This window comes from Polypterus senegalus, chromosome 2 (genome assembly GCF_016835505.1).
Source record: "Polypterus senegalus isolate Bchr_013 chromosome 2, ASM1683550v1, whole genome shotgun sequence".
Classification (NCBI taxonomy): Eukaryota; Metazoa; Chordata; class Cladistia; order Polypteriformes; family Polypteridae; genus Polypterus; species Polypterus senegalus.
The window spans coordinates 34,132,970-34,155,446 of NC_053155.1; the positions used below are offsets into that span (position 1 = coordinate 34,132,970).

A 22,477-nucleotide genomic window follows, 5' to 3' on the forward strand; every position below is an offset into this window, starting at 1 on the left:
GTATATAAACACACTGTTTATATACAGTAAAACCTAAATATTATTTTAAAGATATTGAGTGTCTCCGATATCACATGTTACAGCCATTACGATAGACATGCCACCAGCAATAAATACGTACAATGCAACAAAAATAGTATACAGTAAATGTGTGTACAGTCACACTAAACGCACGTACATGTACTAAGTACTGTAAGTAGAAAATTAATTATGGTTACTCACCAACAATGACACGATGACTTGTCCGATAACTGAGTTTTATTTTACTGCACAACAAAGGAGCGTTGCAGCCCTTAAAGGAGCCACTTCAGGCGATTGTGTAGCACTGCCATTGTTCTTCTTCTGGCAGTCTTCAATGCAAATCCCTAAAGCAGATTCCATCCGGACTACTGCCTTATTACATCCACTTACAACTTGTTTTGCACCCTGGTTAAAAGGACACTGCGGCCCGTAGATCTTATATTCCTTTCCTACTTTTTAAATAAAAAGAATCATAGCCTTCAACAAATCCAAAACGTTTACCTTTTCGGCAATCATTAACATCTTCCGTTTGCGCTTGGGCACGGCCCCTGAAGCAGTAGCAGATCGTTTTGGAGCCATAATGAAGGGCTTGACTATGCACAAAGATAAACACAAAAGAGCACAACTCTTTACACAGTGAAACACGTTGATGCTGAATGAGCGAGACGAGACTTCCTGGTTAACACTGCATTCAGCAGGCAGGAACTTAACTGCGTGCTCTGATTGGTTAGCTTCTCAGTCATCCGCCAATAGCGTCCCTTGTATGAAATCAACTGGGCAAACCAACTGAGGAAGCATGTACAGGAAGTAAAAGGACGCATTGTCCGCAGAACCTGCGAAGCAGCGAAAAATCCGCGTTATATATTTAGTTATGCTTTCATATAAAATCCGCGATAGAGCGAAACCGCGAAAGTCAAAGCGCGATATAGCGAGGGATTACTGTATTAGAATCCCCAATAATCAAAATGGTTTTCATACATTGTAATCTGCCTACCCATGGTTTACAAAATCTCCTAGCCTTATTTACCACTGATTTTACTAATATCTATTTCTGGACGTATTGGTGTATGGGTGGAGGATGGAGGATCAGAAATGGACTTTGATTCCAAGGATGGATTTAATGAGTCCTCATTCATCTCTTCCTCCCTACTGTGTTGGTAGTTAGAAATTAATGTGTTGCCCAAAATATTATCACTGGAGAGAGCAGTCGAACCTGTAAGAGAAGACACAGACAATGGATCAGTCCCTCCTGGGTCGCCCACTGCACCAACTATCAATGGATCACGAATTTGATCCATCACTAACCCAGGTGAACGGTTTGACGCCACCATGATGGGGCATAAAGACTATGCTGGACCCCACCGAGAGGACCCATCCCAGGCTGGCAGCATGTCGTCGATCCTGGTAAAGGTAATGTATCCGTTACACTAGAAGGAGAAAAAAGCAAGGGTTTGAAATTTGGAGTGGAGATAGAGGTTGGTAATTTAAAAATAGAAGAAGAAGGAGAAGAAAAATTGGAAGAAGAAATATTTATCTTCTTCACCACTGGAACCAGAGTTTTTCTTAGTTTATTGCTTTCATCAACTGGAACAGTTTCAGAGGATTGAAGTACCAGGGTTATTATATCTTTATTCGGTTGTTCTGATAATTGTATTTTGTTTTTGTTTTCTGCAGAACCTGAAATTTCCTCAAAGACAGAAGAACCAATTTGTTCCAGAGAAGAAAGTTTGGGAGAAGGAAAGGAAAAAGAATTAGATGATTTCCTGGTTGAGTTTTTTAAAGAGGTTTTAATAAAAGAATTAGATGAGTTAGACTCAGAAGACTTAGAGGATGATAGAGAATTCATTAGAGAATGAGATGAAGATAAAGCCTGATCCAATGATTCATGCAACTTCTCTCTTGCTTTTTGGGAAGACAAAGAAAATGACTGTATTTTAGGATCAGAATGTGAAAATTGTATAACTGGAGAGGAAGGAATTTCAGAAGAAAGAGGTACCGTAGAAGGATTTAGAGATTGTTGTTTAAGAAACAAACCGGTCTGGGCGGAATCCCTCCCATGTCCCGTTCCCTTTCTACGGTGTACCCGTGTCCATTGTTCTCTCCTGTCCAAGGAGGATCGGGAAGCCAGCTGCTGGAAATCCGGATCCGCATACGGAGAGGAGAGATCGATCTGTAAAACCAGAATGCGTGAGTCCGACAGCACCTCAGAAAACATCTCAATTGAAGTCTGTGTTAGTTTATTACGATATCTTACCTTTGCGAAATGGATCGCCTTATCAACCTGATTGGAGTCATGAACCAGTGTATTATCTTTTAAGCTGTAAATTTGTTTTAAATAATGTTAATAAATGTATAAAGATTGTAGACTAGCCCTTAACCAGTTTTCAGAATGTGTTTGGATTTCTAATAAAACTGGTTGGTCTGGAGAAGCAGGTTTAATGAAGGCAGTTAGTTTTTGAGAATGTTTAACCATACCTTTTGGAATTTGGTTAAATTTAATTGCTATAAAAATAATCTCTATATGATGGATAATTTGTAAAAGTTTAAAATACCTTCTGTCCCATTGAAATCAAATTCTGTTCCTGGTCTGGTTAGATGGTTCTGGATTACTATCCTCACGATCTTTATTAATTGGTTGTTCTAGAGGGGAAAACCGATTCGAAGAGTAAAATCTAGATAAAGACATCTTTGAGGAAAGAGAGAGGGGAGGGGTATATTGGGAATTCAAACAACCTATATATAAAAAACTACAAAATATATTTTTGTAAGAAAAGAGAAAGAAAAAGAAAGTAACAAACCAACAAATAAATAAGCAAACAATCCGCAAATTTCCCATAGATATTACAAAATAATTAGAAAAATAAAAAAGTAAAAAAATAAAAAGTAATTTCAAGAAAAACAAAAAGAACCAATGACCTTGAAAAAAAGACCAATTTAGTACCCAAGATATTTTTAAATCAAGAGAAATTAATATATTTCTTTAGCTTACCCTATCCACCGTAGATGTTAGGTTGAGATCTAATATAACCGTTCTTACCGGTTAGGGTTAGGGTTAGCATTAAGGTTAAGCATTAAACAGCTTACTGAGAGTATTTTTATCTGGCAGATGTGACAGATTGCCTGTTAAGGAAAAAGTTGCCAAAACCAAAGGGTTGCCAATTAGCCGATTGCACATTGTCTAGTTTGGTATTATCTGCAGACTTGACCAGTTTATTAATTATATTCTTGTCCAGATCATTTATGTGTATTAAAAAGAGCAGCAGCCCAAGCACATACCACGGAAGGACACAACTTTTAACATCACCTAATTCTGAAAATGTTTCCCCTCATCATAACCTTCTGCTTCCTATGTCTGAGCCCGTTTGGTAGAATTGTTGCAGATGAAGTTTCATGTAAATGTAAAGAATTATATATAAGAAGTAACAATGTTACATTTGAGTACACAATGGGAGGCCTGACACAAGTTAAACCTTAATGAGAAGGACCTAGGGGTCATACAGTAGATCCCAGTTGTTACCTTAGAATAACAAGTCAAGAAACAGTTAAAATAATATTAAGGGCAGATTCTGTGCAAATGAAAAAAGTTACCAAGTAGTGAGGTGAAGAGGAGGATTTAAGGGACCTTCAAATCTTGGTTTGATGTTATTGTGGACAATCTAGATAAATAGGATGGATAAGCGTTTTGATAAAGTCCTGAGTCTGCTGCAGCAGTGAAAGTTGAGAACCTTGCATTTTATTTAAATGGTCTGGTATCCAGAATAGGTATTATACTATCAGGAGTCTTTTGTGCAGTGCAGAGCCACAATATCCATCCCCTGAGGACACCTGGTGTCCTGCTAGTCCCATAGAACACTGCTGATGTATCTATCAACTTAAGTTAAATCCCTTATGGAATACTTTGTTGGCTTTTATTAATTAATTAAATAAATTAATTTTATTATTTTATTAAGAAAAATTTTCAATTCATTCTTGTTTAACCAGTGTTGGTTTCTCTTTTCTTCTATGGCCAATTTCTTATGATATTTTGGTGCTCACTTTAGTTTTGGCAACCCTTTCCTTAACAGGAAATCTGTCACATCTGCCAGACAAAAATACCCTCAGTAAACTGTTTAATGCTATTATGCATGAAGTAGCTATAAGATTATACATTTTGTCAGGGTTGCTAAGCTGCCAGGCCCATAGTTAAAAAAAATGAACTGATACATTTCTGACATGGTTGTGAATTTAGCCATTTTTTAGGCTTACTGCTATTAGTTGAAGGGAGGGGGTCTTGTGCTGGAAGTGCTTTTGATCATCGCCTTCTCTGATATTTTGTGAGAAGCATGAAGGTGTTAACTGAATAACTAATTATACTCTAATGTGTGCAGTACATACATTTGTAGAAGAATTTATTTATTTATATACCTTAAACATTAGAACAATTAGCTACGTTCTACAAGAGTGAATAGTTTAGAGCTGTTTATGTCCCAGTTGTCCATATTTTGAATGGACAAGTTCCTTTAGATGTTCTACTTTTTTCAAGGAGGACACTTGGCTTCAGGGACAGTCAACACTTTTAGGCTGACAGATAAATCTGAAAGCAAGTTGAGAACAAGTTAAAAAATGCACACATGGTGCAATATTCAGGTGCATTAGTTAATTGATTGAAAAATTTGAGCATTTTACATTTATTTAGATACTTCATCAAAGAGTCAGTTATCACATTTTTGTTTGTGAAATACAGTATTTTTGTAACCTTGAGCTGAATAGAATGAAATTACATGTGTTAGTAGAGTACATTAAATACCTGATTTTAACAGCACTTTACAATGTCATGTGGTTTAAAACGTATTCTAAATAGGCTTGTGATGGCTCAATATATTTCATAAGTAACAGTTTCCAATTTAATTGATGTAAGCGATTTCTTAAGCATAATAGTTTTGAAAAAAGTACCTGACTGAGAGTAAAATGTCTGTTGAAGACTAAACTGCTGGCAGCTTCAGATTGTGACAGATCTCCAGGTCTGGAGCTCTGCCAAAAAGTGATACTGCCATAAAAAAATTGAATCATTAAAACTGGCAGATAATGGAACCGTGAACTTTTTAGTGTGTAGTGGACATGTACAGAGGAGAAGTGCTGAGTTTATTGGGAGGAGGATGTTAAAGATAGCGCTGTCACGGAAGAGGAAAAGAGGAAGGCCTAAGAGAGGGTTTATAGATGTGGTGAAAGAGGACATGCAGGTGATGGGTGTGATAGAGTGAGATGACAAGGACAGGAAGATATGGAAAAAGATGATCCGCTGTGGCAACCCCTAATGGGAGCAGCTGAAAGAAGAAGTGAATACTGAGTGCGTGTTTATTCAATGTAGGCACGATGGCTTACAGGAACACTATTTGTTTATAGTATAGTACGGTTCTTTAACTGTCTTGCACTTGTTCTGTGTTTATGTATATCTAGCACTGTGGTCCCAGGGAATGCTATTTTGTGTCACTGCATGCTGCAGTACTGTCTATGGATAGGAAGACAATAAAGCCACTTGACTTGACCTGACTTGACATTTAGGAGTTGTTTCCTCTTTAATTAAATTCTCGATAAATTGAGTGACTGTTTCTTTTCCATGTTTGCATTTTTTAAGTTTAGGAAGAAAAATGTAAACACTAAGTACATATTTGTTCACCTAGTGTCTACAAAGATAACAAACTGTAACTCTTTTCTTCTTACAAGCATTTCAGTATAAGTGACTTTTTGATTTTTTTTTTACTTTTGCAGTTTACTTACTTTAGTAGGAAAAGTGACCTGGTATATCAGAGGAGTGCTTGTTTGTGTCTTGTGTACTTGTATGGTAAACTAATTTGTAACTAAAGTCACAGAGGATGTTTCTCTGTTTTAAGATAGACAAGTTTAAAAATTCACCAATGCTTTTCTAATGGGAGATTCTGAAATTTCAAACGTTTACAGCACACTATATTTGAGATATCTCAATGAAAATTAAACTGCCCTGATAAATTTCCTAGATGAACAAAGTGTGCCAGATTTCAACAAAATCAGTCAATTAGGAGCTGAGTTGTTTCATAAAAACAAACAGGTGGGCACACATTGTGCATAGAAAAGGATGGGTGGAACATAATGAGAAATTAAAAGGTATTGTAAGAGCCAATCTGAGAAAGCTAATGTTTGATGCTAAATTCATACGTTTGCTTAATTTCAATAATAGAATATGAGTTTCTTATAGCTGCCTAGAATGTGGTATAGCCTTTTACCAACTGTAATTTAACATGAAACAGAACTTTCTTAGCTATATCTGTAGAACAGAGTGTTAATTAAGCCAGTTAGGAAGTAGTCTTACTGCTACCACGGACTGTTAGATATGTTGCAAATAGGAGATGGCATACAGTTTTCTGATTGTGTTTAATGTGTTTAACATGCTTACATGCTTACCGTGTCTCAAGTGCAACTGTATGACTGAGAAATGAAACAAGGAACTGTATATAGGCCTTATATAGAACTTTCCTTTTCTTAAAATCGTTTTTTCCTCTATTTTTGTGTGAACTGTTTTGCTTTGAAATTTTACTAAACCATTTAAATGAAAATATTTTGTCTGTGGAATTACTGGAATACACGTCACACAGGCGCTTTAATCATCCTATGAAGCAAACCAAAAGCTGCAAAAGTTTGGTAATTTTGGATAAATGCAGTTACAGGTAAAGTGAAATAGGCTATGCCAGAAAAATATCAAAGAAGTAACCTTGGCATTACTGAATACCATAAAAAGTAAAATACCAGAAAGACTAAGTTTATAAGATGCTCATGTACAAAAATATCTCGAGGTTCACTTCATTTGTTTACTAGAACTAAATAAAGCTTTGTTAAATACATGTGAACAGATAAAGGTCAATGTCTTTGAAGACATTGATTTGGTAGCTCCATATATCACTAGTTCTGCTTACTTTAATGTGTATTTTACCACTTATCATTTTGTCTGATTGAATTGCTTCTTTGTGCTCTCCCAATGTGTGACCATTTCCCAAGTGCCTGAATAAAACAAAACCCTTTTGATATGCCTGCTTGTGCTTGCCATCATTCCAAGTGCAGAGATGCACTACTAAGGTATTCTCCATTTACTACAATTATATATATTACAAAGTTCAAATTCTGTGCCCTGTCATTGTGTGTGGAGTTTGCACTTTCTTCCAGTGTCTGTGTGAGTTTTAATGACACATCTATAAAGATGTGGTGGCTACGTTAACTGTCAATTTTAAATTTGCCCTATGTAAGTGTGAGCAATAATTAAGTGTGTCAGTAGGGCCTTTTAAGTGCTGGCTCCTGCCTTGCTCCCAGTTCTGTGGGAAAAGGCTCCATGATGAGAATGAGAATGTTATATTATACATACTGTATATTACAAAACCTCTTCCTGCGCACTCCAGTTTCTGATATACAGTTGTGCTTGAAAGGTTGTGAACCCTTTAGAATTTTATATATTTCTACATAAATATGACCTAAAACATCAACAGATTTTCACTCAAGTCCTAAAAGTAGATAAAAAGAAACTAGCTAAACAAATGAGACAAAATATTATACTTGGTCATTTATTTATTGAGGAAAATTATCGAATATTACATATTTGTGAGTGGCAAAAGTATGTGAACCTCTAGGATTATCAGTTAGTTTGAAGGTGAAATTAGAGTCAGGTGTTTTCAATCAATGGGATGACAATCAGGTGTGAGTGGGCACCCTGTGTTATTTAAAGAACAGGGATCTATCAAAGTCTGCTCTTCTCAACACGTTTGTGGAAGTGTATCATGGCACAAACAAAGGAGATTTCTGAGGACCTCACAAAAAGAGTTGTTGATGCTCATCAGGCTGGAAAAGGTTACAAAACCATCTCTAAAGAGTTTGGACTTCACCAATCTACGGTCAGACAGATTGTGTACAAACGGAGGAAATTCAAGACCATTGTTACCCTCCCCAGGAGTGGTCGACCAACAAAGATCACTCCAAGAGCAAGGCGTGTTAATAGTCGGCAAAGTCACAAAGGACCCCAGGGTAACTTCTAAGTAACTGAAGGCCTCTCTCATATTGGCTAATGTTCATGAGTCCACCATCAGGAGAACACTGAACAACAATGGTGTGCATGGCAGGGTTGCAAGGAGAAAGCCACTGCTCTCCAAAAAAAAAATGCTGCTCGCCTGCAGTTTGCTAAAGATCATGTGGACAAACCAGAAGGCTATTGGAAGAATGTTTTGTGGACGGATGAGACCAAAAATGAATGAAAAGTGTTATGGTTGGAGAAAGGAAAACACTGCATTCCAGCATAAGAACCTTATCCCATCTGTGAAACATGGTGGTGGTAGTATCATGGTTTGGGCCTGTTTTGCTGCATCTGGGACAGGACGACTTGCCTTTCACTGAATTTTGAATTATATCAGAGAATTCTAAAGGAAAATGTCAGGACATCTGTCCATGAACTGAATCTCAAGAGAAGGTGGGTCATGCAGCAAGACAACGACCCTAAGCACACAAGTCGTTCTACCAAAGAATGGTTAAAGAAGAATAAAATTTATGTTTTGGAATGGCCAAGTCAAAGTCCTGACCTTAATCCAATCGAAATGTTGTGGAAGGACCTGAAGTGAGCAGTTCATGTGAGGAAACCTACCAACATCCCAGAGCTGAAGCTGTTCTGTACAGAGGAATGGGCTAAAAGACCTCCAAGCCGGTGTGCAGGAATGATCAAAAGTTACCGGAAACGTTTAGTTGCAGTTATTGCTGCAAAGGGGGGAGCCACACCAGATACTGAAAGCAAAGGTTCACATACTTTTGCCACTCACAAATATGTAATATTCGATCATTTTCCTTAATAAATAAATGACCAAGTATAATATTTTTGTCTCATTTGTTTAATTGGTTTCTCTTTATCTTCTTTTAGGACTTGAGTGAAAATCTGATGATGTTTTAGGTCATATTTATGCAGAAATAAAGAAAAATCTAAAGGGTTTACAAACTTTCAAGCACCACTGTACATTGAAGTGTCTGACCACTTGGTCTGAAGGCCTCCTTCTAGATGACCAGCTATCTTAATGTTCCTGTTAACATCTGTGAGTACCCTTTGTAACCCAGCTTCCATTTTTGATAGTGTCAGCCAGTCCCTGTTACCAGACAGCTCAGTTAATTTTGCACAGTGCTGGTTGTGCAATAATGGCCCTATACTATGATCAGTTATTCTGCCAGTGTTTCCTGGTACCATCACACAATGCAGTATTTCCCAAAGAGCAAGTCTGTGGGGTTAATACCAGCAGGTTTGACTCAGTGGTCAGTGCAGATTGAACTGGTGTGGAGCTCTAAACTGGAATCCTGCATAAACAGTATCATTGAAGGTACAGATTAACTGAATAGCAGTTTTGCGCACTATGAGCAGCTGATAGAAGCAGCATATTTTAGGTCCTCAGCCTTTATGGAAAAACTTTAATTATTTAACAGTCTCGCAATGGGAGTGAATTGAGAAAATGGATGGATGGGTGGGTACAGTTACTATTCTTAAGGCGCAACTTAAAGCAACCAAACAAAGATCTGTTAATAAAAATATTGAATATTGTTTGCACTCAATGCTTAGAAAAGTAACACCTGCACTGCAGGGCATTTCTGAATGAATGAAATGAATGTATGACTGAGTAATGTGAATAAAGACAGAACCTGTCAAACTACTGCTGACCCTGCTGTGCAGTCTGTAAACCCTTCCTGAGAGTTCACTCTTAGGTTCAACCTATCTTTAAATTTTTTTGTTATTTTGTATTTTTGTTTAATTTATAAAGTATCCTTGGGTTTTGTTCCTTATTAAATTGCTGTATATATGACTCATTGAAAATGAAAAATCTAATCAAGCAAGACAACATAATAATCATTAAATCAGTTAAAACAGGTTCTCCACTTGTGATTTCTATCTGCATGTTTTGTAATGGTTTGTCCAGTTCAGTGTCATAAGGAGCTAGCACCTATCCTGGCAGTGATAAGTGCAGAGCAGGAAAAATGCTGTTTAAGTGTTAAAATGCAACAGTGCACACTTAAGCACAAACTCCGGTTCACATGCATAGTAAGTCAGTTTATTCTTATTAGAACTTTGGGATGTGAGAGTCAGTGCTTACGGTGGGTCAAAACATGGATTTGTCAAAATCCAGGTCTAAAAGGACATATACAACAGCTTAACAGTGGCTGCTCTAGAGTGGTTTATGTAAAACTTTTTCCGTTTTTTAGCAAAAGTCCAATTATTCTGATCAGGTTTGCATAAGTGTTGGTGCCTGAAAAACACTTTCTGTAAAGCTTTTCAAAATACTGGAAACACCAGGCAGTTTGACTGGTGGATAGCTAGTGTGGTCCCCGGCCGGGACGCCCAGGAGGACCAGAGGAGGTACTTGTGCCTCCTCCAGACCGCGAGGGGGCGTCCGTCCTGGTTATGTTGGGGGCCTCGGGTACAGGGCTTGGAAGCCCAGCCCTGTAGGGACCCGTGGCCACCGCCAGGCCGCGCCCCGATGCCGGAATATCCCGTGTGGTCCCCGGCCGGGGACGCCCAGGAGGACCAGAGGAGGGCTTGTGCCTCCTCCAAACCGCGAGGGGGCGTCCATCCTGGTTATGTTGGGGGCCACGGGTAGAGGGCTTGGAAGCCCAACCCTGTAGGGGCCCATGGCCACCGCCAGGTGGCGCCCAGGTGCCTGAGGAACCCTGGAGCCCAGCACTTCCGCCACACCAGGAAGTGCTGGGGGGAAGACGACAGGGGACACCCGGACGGCTTCCGGGTGCGCAGCCGGCACTTCCGCCACACTGGGGTGTGGCTAGGACTGATTGCCGGGAAGCAGCTGGAGCCCATCCGGGTTCCTATAAAAGGGGCCGCCTCCCTCCAGTCATTGGCGGAAATCGGGTGGAAGAGGACGGAGCTGGAGTGAGGACTGGAGGCGGCCAGTATAAAGAAAGGCACAGGACTGTGTGGCCTGGACTTTGGGGGATCAGTGCTGGAGGCACTGGGGTGTGACTGCACAGTAAACTTGTACATATTAGTGTAAATAAACGGTGTGTTGGGTGAAACAAAGATGTCCGTCTGTCTGTGTCCGTGCCAGCGTTCACACTAGATAATAACCAACTGGAGTGCCAGGAGCAGGTTGATGAACACTACCCTCTGCCTAGCCTCGGCAGTGCCCATGGTAATAGCAAGTGCTGAAGGACAGTGCCCAACAGTGACAGTCAAATTATTTGGAGGCTGCAACACAAATATTTGTTTTGACACTTTATACAGGTACTGTATGCTGATAAAATTCTCCTAAATCCAATTTAGGAGAGAACATTGTTTCAATTTCCTAATGTTTTTATTATGACAATATTAGAATGTGTGTTTTCCGCCTATGATAACATTGTGTGAAACACATTGGTCTTTTCCTTTTTCACTTTTGAAGATTTATTTTTATGTCTTGTGATGGATGGCAGGGATAGACAGGTATCCCAACTGGGATGAACCCCATTCTATGTCTCAGCCAGGAGACTAGCATCACATGCCAACATGGATGGACTGGCATTCTGGCGGGGATGGACAGAAGACCCTTGCTCGGCTGGGAGGCTAGTATAATTGAAGGACCAGAGAGACAGCCTTTCAAGACTGGATATGCTAGGTGGCAGCATTCCTGGACCAGGAAGATACAGAACGTGTTTGTTATTTAAACATGTTAAAAAAAGTATTTTGATTAATATAAACAGGATATTTGAACTTGAGAGTTTTGTTGGGTAATTGTGTCTGAGGTTTGGAGTTTGTGATGCCCATTAGTGGGGACAATGTCATGTAAAATGTGAAAAACACCTACAGTCATCGTCGTATCTGCCTGTCTCTGAATGAAACAATTCAGCTCTAAGAGGGATGACTTTTTTAAAATTTGGTACACTTATTCATCAAGGAACTTTGTCAGATTTTTGAGCCAAATTAAACAGAACTTTCTGTAAACATTTCTGAAATTTAAAAACTGTTTAAAAGCAATTTAAAAAACTGTCTTAAAACAGGTAAACATAATGTGTAACATTAATTGCTGAATAATTTAATGCTTCAAATTTACTGTCATGGTGTTTATCTCACCTAGTATGTCTGGTATATTTTCCTTTCCTGACAGCAAAATAGATGCACAACACAAGTTACTGGTGTGCGAGCAGAGATGCCTGAAAAACAGGAAAAGGACTATTACATCTCAGCTTGGGCAAACCTCTGCAACATCAAGTCACTTCTTTTGATTTCCAAAGCCATATCAGGTAAGTGGTATTTTAACCATAAAAGTAAAAAATTCAACAATGGAAAAGAAAAAGTTGCTTAATTTATCTACAAATGCATTAAAGAGTTAAGGAGCTTCCTAATCATTACTCTGTAAATTATTGTGCACAGAGTAAATAAATATGTGCTCGGTATTTACATTACTCTAGAAACAACCTCACAGCCGCATTATCTAAAGACTTATTTAACTTTTTTCTGATACCATAAATTAAGGGAAAAGCACCACAATGACCTGCTATTCATTATGATCAGTTGCAGCCAATAATTTTAGATTTGAGTTTAACTCGCTATATTATACTGCTTTTAAAAATTGTATTTTGAAGAAATATTAATACAATTTGCCATACACCCTTAAAGACCAAAAACTAGAAACAGTACAAAAAATGCAACTTTTACTTTACTTGACTTGGAATCTGTCACCTGTGAAAGTATTTTGGCCTTCTGAAACCTATCTTGTCTTAGCTTCCAACTACGATATTTTAAAATGCTCTCAAAAACATATTTCTTTTGGAAAAATGATTGGTTTCTATTATTTGGTTTCATTCAGCATTTGCGCTGATATTTACTGCTTTATTTGCCCCTTGGCAGATGCCATGAAGCACAACAAAATTTCTCATATTTGTCTTAAATCAATTTAGTAAGTGTAATCAAACAAAAGTCACCAAAACAGTTTCCACCACTTGCTCAGAAAAGGTAACAAATGCCCTATGTATTAAACCTATACTGTATGAAGTAGTCTTCTGCGTCTCACCCACCTTCTTCAGCCCTCCCAGTCCTCATAAACTAAGGTGGAAGTAACTTTGCATTCCCTTGCGTCTTCTGATTTCTGTCTTTTCCAAAAGGTTTGACACTCTCCAGCCTTTATTCGGGTCCCCTAATCTCCTACGATGCTCTTCCTTTTAATTATTCTATCCCCAAATTCAATAGCACCCATCTGTGAAAAAATGTTTCACTTCCATTCAGTTAAAGGATAAGTCTGGTATTTTTTAAGTCAAGGTATTTCAAGATATTTCTTCACAATCATGGTAATTCATATATTAGTTTCCCACAAGAAATTGCATTCTAAAGTGAAGCATATTTTATAAAGTAAAAATAACTAGCCTGCTCTTGAGCTTTATTATGGAACAAAAGAGTATTAGACTACCAATGTGATGAAAAACCTTAAAACTTACAGAACCTGTCAGTTTTACCAAGTCTAAAATGTTATTGAGTATTGATCTGCATCTTGAGATTACAAACATATGGCAAAAAAGAATATCCATGCCATTTTAAAATAAAAACAAAAAGCAAACCATTGTGAGATTCACTCACTTTAAAAGGAGATTGACGGTGTGCATCACTTTGCTAAATTCTCCTTCCTCTGTGGCAGAGCAGCACCCTTCAGGCCAGGGGAGTGGATTCACCTTGAAAAGTCACTGCCCAGACCCATTATTGACATTGAATGTCGATTCCCAGATGTGAATTGCTGTCTTAATTTTGTACACAACTAGACGATAATTGAAAAAGTCTATATATATTCTTTCACTATATGGAAATTTTTACCTTTACTTTGCAAAGATACTACCTGCTTGCAGCTGGATTGTTCAAAGTATGCAGGTGCTTCAGGGAGAAAGAATATTGAAAGGGCACATAGCCAGGGCTCGAAGTGGGGTATTTTTCTGTTTCAGCGACAGTTTAGGAGTACTTACTATAAATTGTTGTGACCAGGTTTGCCAAGTTCTGAAAAAATTTCCAGCCCAAAATCTGCACAATAGACTAGCCCAATACCTCACATATACAAAGTGACAAACCGGAAAGCAGTCCATGGGGTCCCCCCTCAGAGATTTGAGATTGAAGGACTAGTTACATACCATAAAAATGTGAGGGGGGTTTCCCCTCAGAGATTTAAATCTGATAGCATCTATATATATCACCAAAGAACGGAAAGGGTATGTCCACCTTGGAGATTTTAGAGAAATAAAGTATATATAAAGGTCTGCAAATCAGGGGACGGAGTTTCAGGTGGGTGATAAATATGCCAATAGAGTTATTATGACGCACCAGTCAGACCCATTACTTAGTGATAGTTCTACAATGGAAGATTGTTTCTTAACAGTATATATTAATGGGGTATGGAATTGTAATTTAAACTTCTGGAGCTGATGCACAGCATTGTTATACTGAGGAGGAGTTCCCCCATTTTTTTGCAACTAAAGCACTGGTGTGACACCAGGTTACCTGGAGGAAACCGAGCAGAGAAATGGGGAGAATATGAAAACTGCATACAGATAGGAACCCAAGTCTTTTCAAATGAGTGGCAACAGCATTAAACAGAGAACCACCTCTTTACACATTTGAGATCTGGCACTCTCATTGTTACATACACAGTGGCTCAAAAACAACCAAACACTTTCACAAACTATTACCCTGTTTCTAAGAGAAAATTTTGTTTGCAGCTGGAAAGGACAAAACAAGGTACTGTTACCCAGTTACAAGAACACATACTCAGGATGAGTAAAAAGAAGAACAATTACCTTTAACAGTACATAAAAAAATGATAATTAAGAAGTTGCAGCATCCCTGCAAGTAACAGAATTCAAAATGTAAATCTGTTGCCATTTACCTTCAGAAACCTCAATCTGCCTCCTAAAGGCAACGGCTGAAAATTTGGGGGGAAAAAAAAAAGAAGAGGATGGCGTCTGTCTGTCAGAATTTAGTCAGCTTTCATTCTAATCTGCTGTAAACCAATAATTTTATTTTTAAGTTTTAAAATGGTGTTATGATCGTTTTGTATTCTTAATGTTGAGGTTACCCAACCAACATATAAAAGCAAATGTAAAAATAGATTTTAAAACATTTCATTTTAGTTTAATTGCCATAAGCACCACATGAAAATGAACCATAAATTTGAGAGTTTTGTGCTTGAAAGAACACACTGTAGCGGTCATATCAAACACTGACGGCGATATTCCACAGTTTGAGCCAAGTAGAGAACTGTTTCACAAATTGCACAGACTACACGTTCACAGGATACTTAACGTAGTCAGTAACGCTTCTTCTAAAGTGGTTTCTTTTTATCCATCCTGCACAGTATACTCTCATTTTCATATGCCACTTTGTATAAAGCCATCTGCTAAATCCTGACTGAAAAAAAAACATTCCAAAATGACACCTGTTTAAATGAGTAAATGTACACTGAATCTTCTTAAATGGTACAGCTTTTAACTCAGGTACTGAATCAGAAATTAAGTTTAGCGCCAAGTTTGTGTCATTGGTCTTATTAAGACTGCAGAAGTGAATCTGAAAAGCCTCCTCCAACACTTCACTCAAACCTCGTTTCCGTGCTGGGCAAGGCTGGTGATTTAATTACAGAGCCACACCCAAAAGACGACTTGTTCCGATGTAAACTACGATCTTCGCTGGTTTCGAGCAGGCCCGCGGTTTATTCTAGAACACAGGATGAAGAGAAAAAAAAACAAAAAACTACCGACTAGTCTGTACATCCTCAGTCCTTTAAAGATTCTTAATGTAACAGTTCAACAACTTTATAGCTTCCTCGTCCGTTGTTCACCTTTACCAATTTCAAAATATTTTAAAGGTACTGCAAAGTTAAAATGGGGGTTGCAACTTACAAACTTCTAGAATAAAAGCGCGCGTTGCTTTACTCGTCTGAGTCTCATACCCTGCAGCAACTTATAAGTTGGGTGCGGTCTCGACAACGCCTACTTGGCTTTGCACGTGTCCCGCCCTTGAGCTTTCTCATTGGTCGTCCCCTCTACATTGAGCGACCTCATTGGCGCATTATCTGCAATTATCTTGTTAGAATTTACAGCCAGCTTACTTTTTTTTGTGGGGGGGCTGGTGATGTTATTTTAGAAGAAAACCAAGTGATATCTTAAGGCAAAAGATCTTTCATTGTTTCATTCGAAAAAAAGTTTTGTAGGTCATTTTTTAAATTGAATTTTATACGGGCCTTTTAAGTAAGACATGCTGACGTTAAGAATAGTGTTTTTCTTCTGTTTGGTGCTCACGGTATCAGGTCAAGGTAAGTCTTTTGTTTTTCTCCATGTACGCTCTGTTTTACCTTTTTTATTTCGGGTCGACGGATAAGGAATTCCTTAAACGAACGACACGCAACTTAAAAAAAAAAGTCCAATTACTTAACAGCATTCTGAAAGTCGCGGAATAAGTGCAGGTCTTTATATAAATGCTTCATTTACTCCCAACGAACGCTGGTATTTAACATCATCTGGCTTCTTTTGGGGTACCAAGCTTGCAGTTTTAATCGGCCAGTTAAGAATTTTAAAACGGCAATAAGCCATTCCTTTCAGCGAAACAATGTAACCCGTCTGCGTGCCCAGTGAAGACTTGGTGAAAGTTTATATGGAAGAGTTTAACGGCGGCGTTTGGCTGAGTACAAGAATAACCTATGCTTTATTTAGCAACAGCAGCAGCGCTGTTCGGCCTTGAGTCTAAATAAACCAAGTTTGTCTGACTTATTTTTATGTAACCTTTTATATGCTTAGATAAAACGACTGATTTAAAAATTATTTCATTCATTTAAGGCACTACTGAGGCCCGTACGCGTGGTTTTCTTCATTGTTTTAGTTTGGAAGGTTTATATTTATTCCTTTTGAGCCGTAATTCTTTTCTAGAGAAAAGGTGAAACGGTTTAGTGTTTTGGGGTTAACCGATTGCACACTGAAAGGGCTTGTTTAACTGCCAGGCTTGGCATCCTGGTTATGCCTAGTTCGACTGAGTCATTTGCTACTGGATAGACTCCCATACGCCCCATGCTTGCTGGGATAGGCTTCAGCTTCCTCGCAGCCCGGCTGTGGATAATCGGGGTTGAGAGAAGTTTCCGTTTTTTTGTTTTTTTTTTGGTGATTGGCATCAATTGACAAAAGCCGCTGAGACTATAAAGCACCAGGATGTTGACTGCATTACACCTTTACTCCATGAGGACAGCCCTCACCTTAAGGACTTAATACCTTAGAAAGTGTGGCGCAGTGGTTAAAGTTTTGGACTTTAAACCCCGTGGCTGTTGATTCAAATCCGACCCCTGAAACTGTTTGACTATGAACAAGTCACTTCACTTCACTTCACCTGTCAGTGCACCAATAAAAAAAAAAAAAATCACCAATTGCGTGTCTAAAATGTATGCCATTTGGCTTCAGCCAAGTTAAAAAAAAATACATGTACATCACGTGTTTCGCAAATACCCAAAACACACCTACATACATGCCACACATTTTAAGCTGTCAATATATGTGCCATAACAATATTCATGAACTCTTTTGGACTTTTACATTGTTTACAAACAGGCTTCAAAAGAAAACAGGAACATTTACTTACAAACCACAAACAACACCACCCGAAGCAGCCATAGAGCGACACGCTTTTCCATTTGTTTAGTGTGGAAGGGGTCGCCTAGATACAATTTACGCAGCACACAGATTAATAATTCTTTCACACAACTGCGTACATCAGCACTACATGAAGAAATAATTCATGCAGGCACATACCACTTAACCTGTATACCACAGTCAAAATCAAAGACAACATAACCACACACCTTAAAGAGCAGCATGGGCCAGCAAATGTTGCATGGTAGACATCATCATGATGTTGATCAGCCTTGTGTGGACAAGTTTGTGTCAAATAGCTAGCTAAGCCGAGACGAAACAGGTCGGGTTATGCTAGCCATTTTGGATGACATTATAAACTCAAGGAACTACAGAAAACCTTCGTAAGGATACTGTACTAATATTACGGATGTGACTAGTCAATTCAGTTCAGTTCTTGATTTTTACCTGCTGATTTGCCATTTGATTTGTTTGAAAACGGGGAGTTGTCTTGCAGCAGCTGTGTCAGTATTGACGTTATTAAAAAACAGATTTTAAGAATTGTCTTTAAATTATCTCGTAGTTTTTAAATAAGTACAAATGAAAAGTATTACTCAAAAACCTCTGAATGAAACTTGAGAGTAAGAAAACAAAGTATCTCTGAATTCTAAATGCATTCTATCAGTTTACATTGCATCTTTCTGTTATGAGTATCATTCGTCTAAATGTAAGTACTTAATTGCAGGGGTTCCCCAGAGATAGATAGATATATATATATATATATATATATATATATATATATGTGTGTGTGTGTGTGTGTGTGTGTGTGTGTGTGTGTATGTATGTATGTGTCCCAAAATGTTATATTATCTGGTCAGGATCACCCACTATTATAAACCCAATGCTGCAAACTAGAGCACAATCTTGGATATTAGCAGTAACATAGCATGATTAAGGATAACATTAGACCTATCAAAGTAAATGCTGAACTACAGTAGACTACTGACATATATGTGATTAAATGTTGTTTCATATCTCAGGGTGAGAGGTTCTAAACCTCTTTTCTTGACATCCACTTGAGGAATTTAAATGTTTTGGAATACCACATTTTTTTTCAGTATTAAATGGTTAAGTACTGAACCCTGAAGTACTTATCCACAAGCAACATAAGGTAATGTTTCTTCAGTCCCCTGTCCTTAATGTTGGGGTTTTAACAAGTGGGTGTTTGTCTTTTATTTTTTTCTTATGTAAGGCACCCAAGGTAAGAACAGTAGTGTGGTTGAAAATGGAATAAAAAAGAGAATTACATTTCCATACTTCTAATATTGAAAAATTATATAGTTAACAGTATACATGTGAATTTAGATCAACAGAAGAATTCACAAGTTAAATTCTACTTCACAATAAAAAAAAAAAAAAGCTAACTAAAAGTCAGTGTGCTGGCCATTTTAGTTTCTTGGCTATGCACTTTAGGGTTCTCCCTGTTCCCCTATTTAAGTTTATCCAAAACAACATCTTTCTATTGTTGATTAATATTAGTAGTACTAGGATGTTGTACTGTGTTAGCCATTATGGGTGTAATGAGAAGTCAAGCAAAGTTGCACCTTTTATTGGCTGACTAAAAAAAATTGCAATATGCAAGCTTTCGAGGCAACTCGGGCCCCATCTTCAGGCAAGATTACATGTTGCTTGAAGAAGCGGCAGAGTTGCTTCAAAAGCTTGCATATTCCAATCTTTTTAGTTGGCCAATAAAAGGTGTCATTTTGCTCGACTTGATTAATATTAGTAAACACTAAAATATGTTATGTTTTTTTTTTTTTTTGTTCGGCATTGTATATTCTTCAGCATTAATCTGACATTTTCTACAAATTTTATAAAAATGATTGTACACTAAAAGTTTATGAAAACTAAAAGTACAGTAATGTAAATGAACCTTCTCATTTGGGGGTGGGGAGGGTGAGCATAATGGCATTCACACTTTTCCCAATTTATTTTATCACCTTAGAGCTGCTCTAGTTAATAACTTTGTTTATATTTGGGTTATTTTAAAGCAAAAACTGAAAAACATTTTGATTTATGCTTATTTAAAATATAACTAGAATTAGTACTGACATGAATCGGCCAATTCCCAATTGAAGTATCACTAAAGTAAATACATATATTAAAGGAATGCTCCATCTAACAGAACTTCTTGTCACAGTCTGGTTCATCATGCTCATCAGAGGATGGTAGCCTACGGTTTAAACAGGATTTTGCTTTCTTGCAAGGAACTATGTTTTTACTTTCCAGTTCCGTAATATAGATTAAATATGATAATTTGTCAGTGTTTTTAGTGTTCACTCTGCTTGCCGAAAGGATATCTAATCAAATTGTTAGTCGTGTGCACATTGCATCTCTTTTGGTGGAAAAGTCATTGAGCATACTTCATGAATTAGGAGATTTGTCAACTAATTTAAGTTCCTGAAAATGATTTTCATTGCACGGATTTCAAAAAATGTAATTGATGTGAAAGTATTAGTAAAAATTGTTATTAATTTAATCTAACCACTGTTGTATACACACCATTTAAAACAGCCTTATGTCTTATCCTGGGCTCGATGTGGGCAGAAGCAATGGGACTGTCTTGGAAAATACTTTACCAATAATAAAAAAATATTGCAATTAATTTAACTAGAGGTTTTGGAAGTAATTTCAGATATAATAGGAAAAGGAAAAAAGATTTTAAGTATGAATAGATTTAAATTCATATAAAATAGGGCTGAAAAAAGGGGTAGGGGTAAAAAGTTATTTCCACACTGAAAAGGATAAATACAGAACAGTTTGGCTGTGTAGACTTAGATATGCAATGCAAATGGAAAAAGGAGGGAACAAATTGAAAGTAGGTGAGGAAAAATTGCCATCAGAGAAGATGAAAGGAGAGATTAAAAAATTAGTCGGTCATTCTGACCTGGAGAAATATGTGATGCCTGGATTAGAATGAGCTTAGCTTATTCTGATTTTTATTTAAAAAGGGTGCAGGTTTTATTATTGAGGTTTCTCTTAGTTTGAATTTATAAAGTCTACTCCTTGCTTGATGAAAGGCCTGGTCCACAATATGCAGTATGCTGTAAGACCAGTTGGGACTCTGAATGATGTACACAGGTGTATAAAGATCCTGATTATCAATTCACTTTCTTCTAGGCGCTCTCCACAAGTGGCTGTTTATATAAGACCTGACAAGGAAGAAGCCTTTATGGGAAAAATGTTGTTGGTTGCAAAGCTGTTGCAAATTTGTGGCATGTTCTGTTGTGGTGTAATGATTGTTGAGCAGAACCTTTTGCTCTGAATGCTAAGTGGTATGTGTGATTGTTATATCATACACTACTGACCAGTTAAGTCGCATCTTCTGTGCTATACAGTTGAGTTTGGTGCTACATGTTATGTGGATGCTTTCACAACTACATGAAATAAAGAAATCTTTTTTGATTAATAGACTGATGGAACTGAACAGAGGTTCTGTGTAAATCGCACTCCACAGCATCTGTGGAATGGTTTAAAATGAGAACTTTATTTCCTTCAGAAGCCAAATGAGTCCTGATTCTAATTATAACATATCTGTGGCATGACCTCTGTTCTGTCGCCACTTCCCACATAAATTGTAATGGTGAAGCTAGAGCCATTTTGTAAGAGGAAAGGTGCACACTTTGGTCCACAACAATGTGTAAATTCAGTACAGACCAAATTCAGATTATTGGGTCATGTTATTTAGATGGAAAAAAAGTATATATTGTGTGTGTATAAAATGGAAAAAAATCAGTCAAGGGCGCTGCTCTCTCCGAGAACCGGGGCACAAACCTGTGGTAGTACCCCACTAACCCGAGAAAGGCTTGAACCTGCCGGTTGGTTCGTGGATGGGGCCATTTCAAAATGGCATCTACTTTGGAGCATTTCTGCTTCTGTCCATTCCCAGTCCGTCTCGTTTCCACGACACTGTCGTTTCCTCTCACGATCTCTTCTCAACCTTTCTCCAATCTCACAGGTTGCTTTATGGCAATCCAAAGAGTAAGGCAATATACACGGAGCAATAGTTATAAAAGGGGGACACATAGGTATCCAGGCTCTTTAAAGCATAAATGGGGTTCACTTCACTGACATGTAAGCAAGCCACAGTACAACTGTGAGATGCGCAGCACTCGCCGGCTACAACGTAACAATGATAAATTCCAGAACGTGCTGTTACATTGTCATTCATTTTACCCACTGTCTGTCTTTCATTCATATGTTACGTAGGCATGTACCTTTTTATCTTTGGCAATCTCGTTCTCTAACCAGGCCTCAGGAGCTAACCAGTGTAACACTGTCCACCACCCCTTTCATTATTCCGGCACATTGTTGACATCTGTGAATAACAACAACGTACTAAACTGGAAGGTGGTCTACACATGCATGGAATTCGCAGACAAAGATCAAGATCTAAATGAAGATCTCTTTAGTTAATTTAAAGCACAACAATTTTTTTAGTTTGAATGTCTGTGTTTTGAGGTGTGACTGGAGTACTACAGTCTTCAGTAGTATAAGCCTGCCATCTAGTGCTTCTTCTTCTAATTCATTCGCGGACAAACAGATCAAGATCCAAATGAAGATTATATATATATATATATATATATATATATATATATATATATATATATATATATATATATATAAAAAAGAGAGAGAGAGATACAGTGGTGTGAAAAACTATTTGCCCCTTCCTGATTTCTTATTCTTTTGCATGTTTGTCACACAAAATGTTTCTGATCATCAAACACATTTAACCATTAGTCAAATATAACATAAGTAAACACAAAATGCAGTTTTTAAATGATGGTTTTTATTATTT

General features: G+C 37.7%; 1 protein-coding gene across 3 annotated transcripts in view; it reads left to right on the forward strand.

Moving 5' to 3' along the window:
• Positions 1-16,099: 16,099 nt before the first annotated feature.
• The window catches only part of cd99 (CD99 molecule), a 101,164-nt gene continuing 94,786 nt past the window's right edge, over positions 16,100-22,477 (forward strand). Inside the window, exon 1 of one of the 3 annotated variants that reach the window (XM_039743563.1) lies at positions 16,100-16,316. In XM_039743563.1, coding sequence (XP_039599497.1) covers positions 16,259-16,316 — 58 coding nt within the window. In that variant the 5' untranslated portion in view covers positions 16,100-16,258. The remainder of the gene's footprint in view (positions 16,317-22,477) is intronic. The other 2 variants (XM_039743561.1, XM_039743560.1) reach the window with 2 other exon arrangements.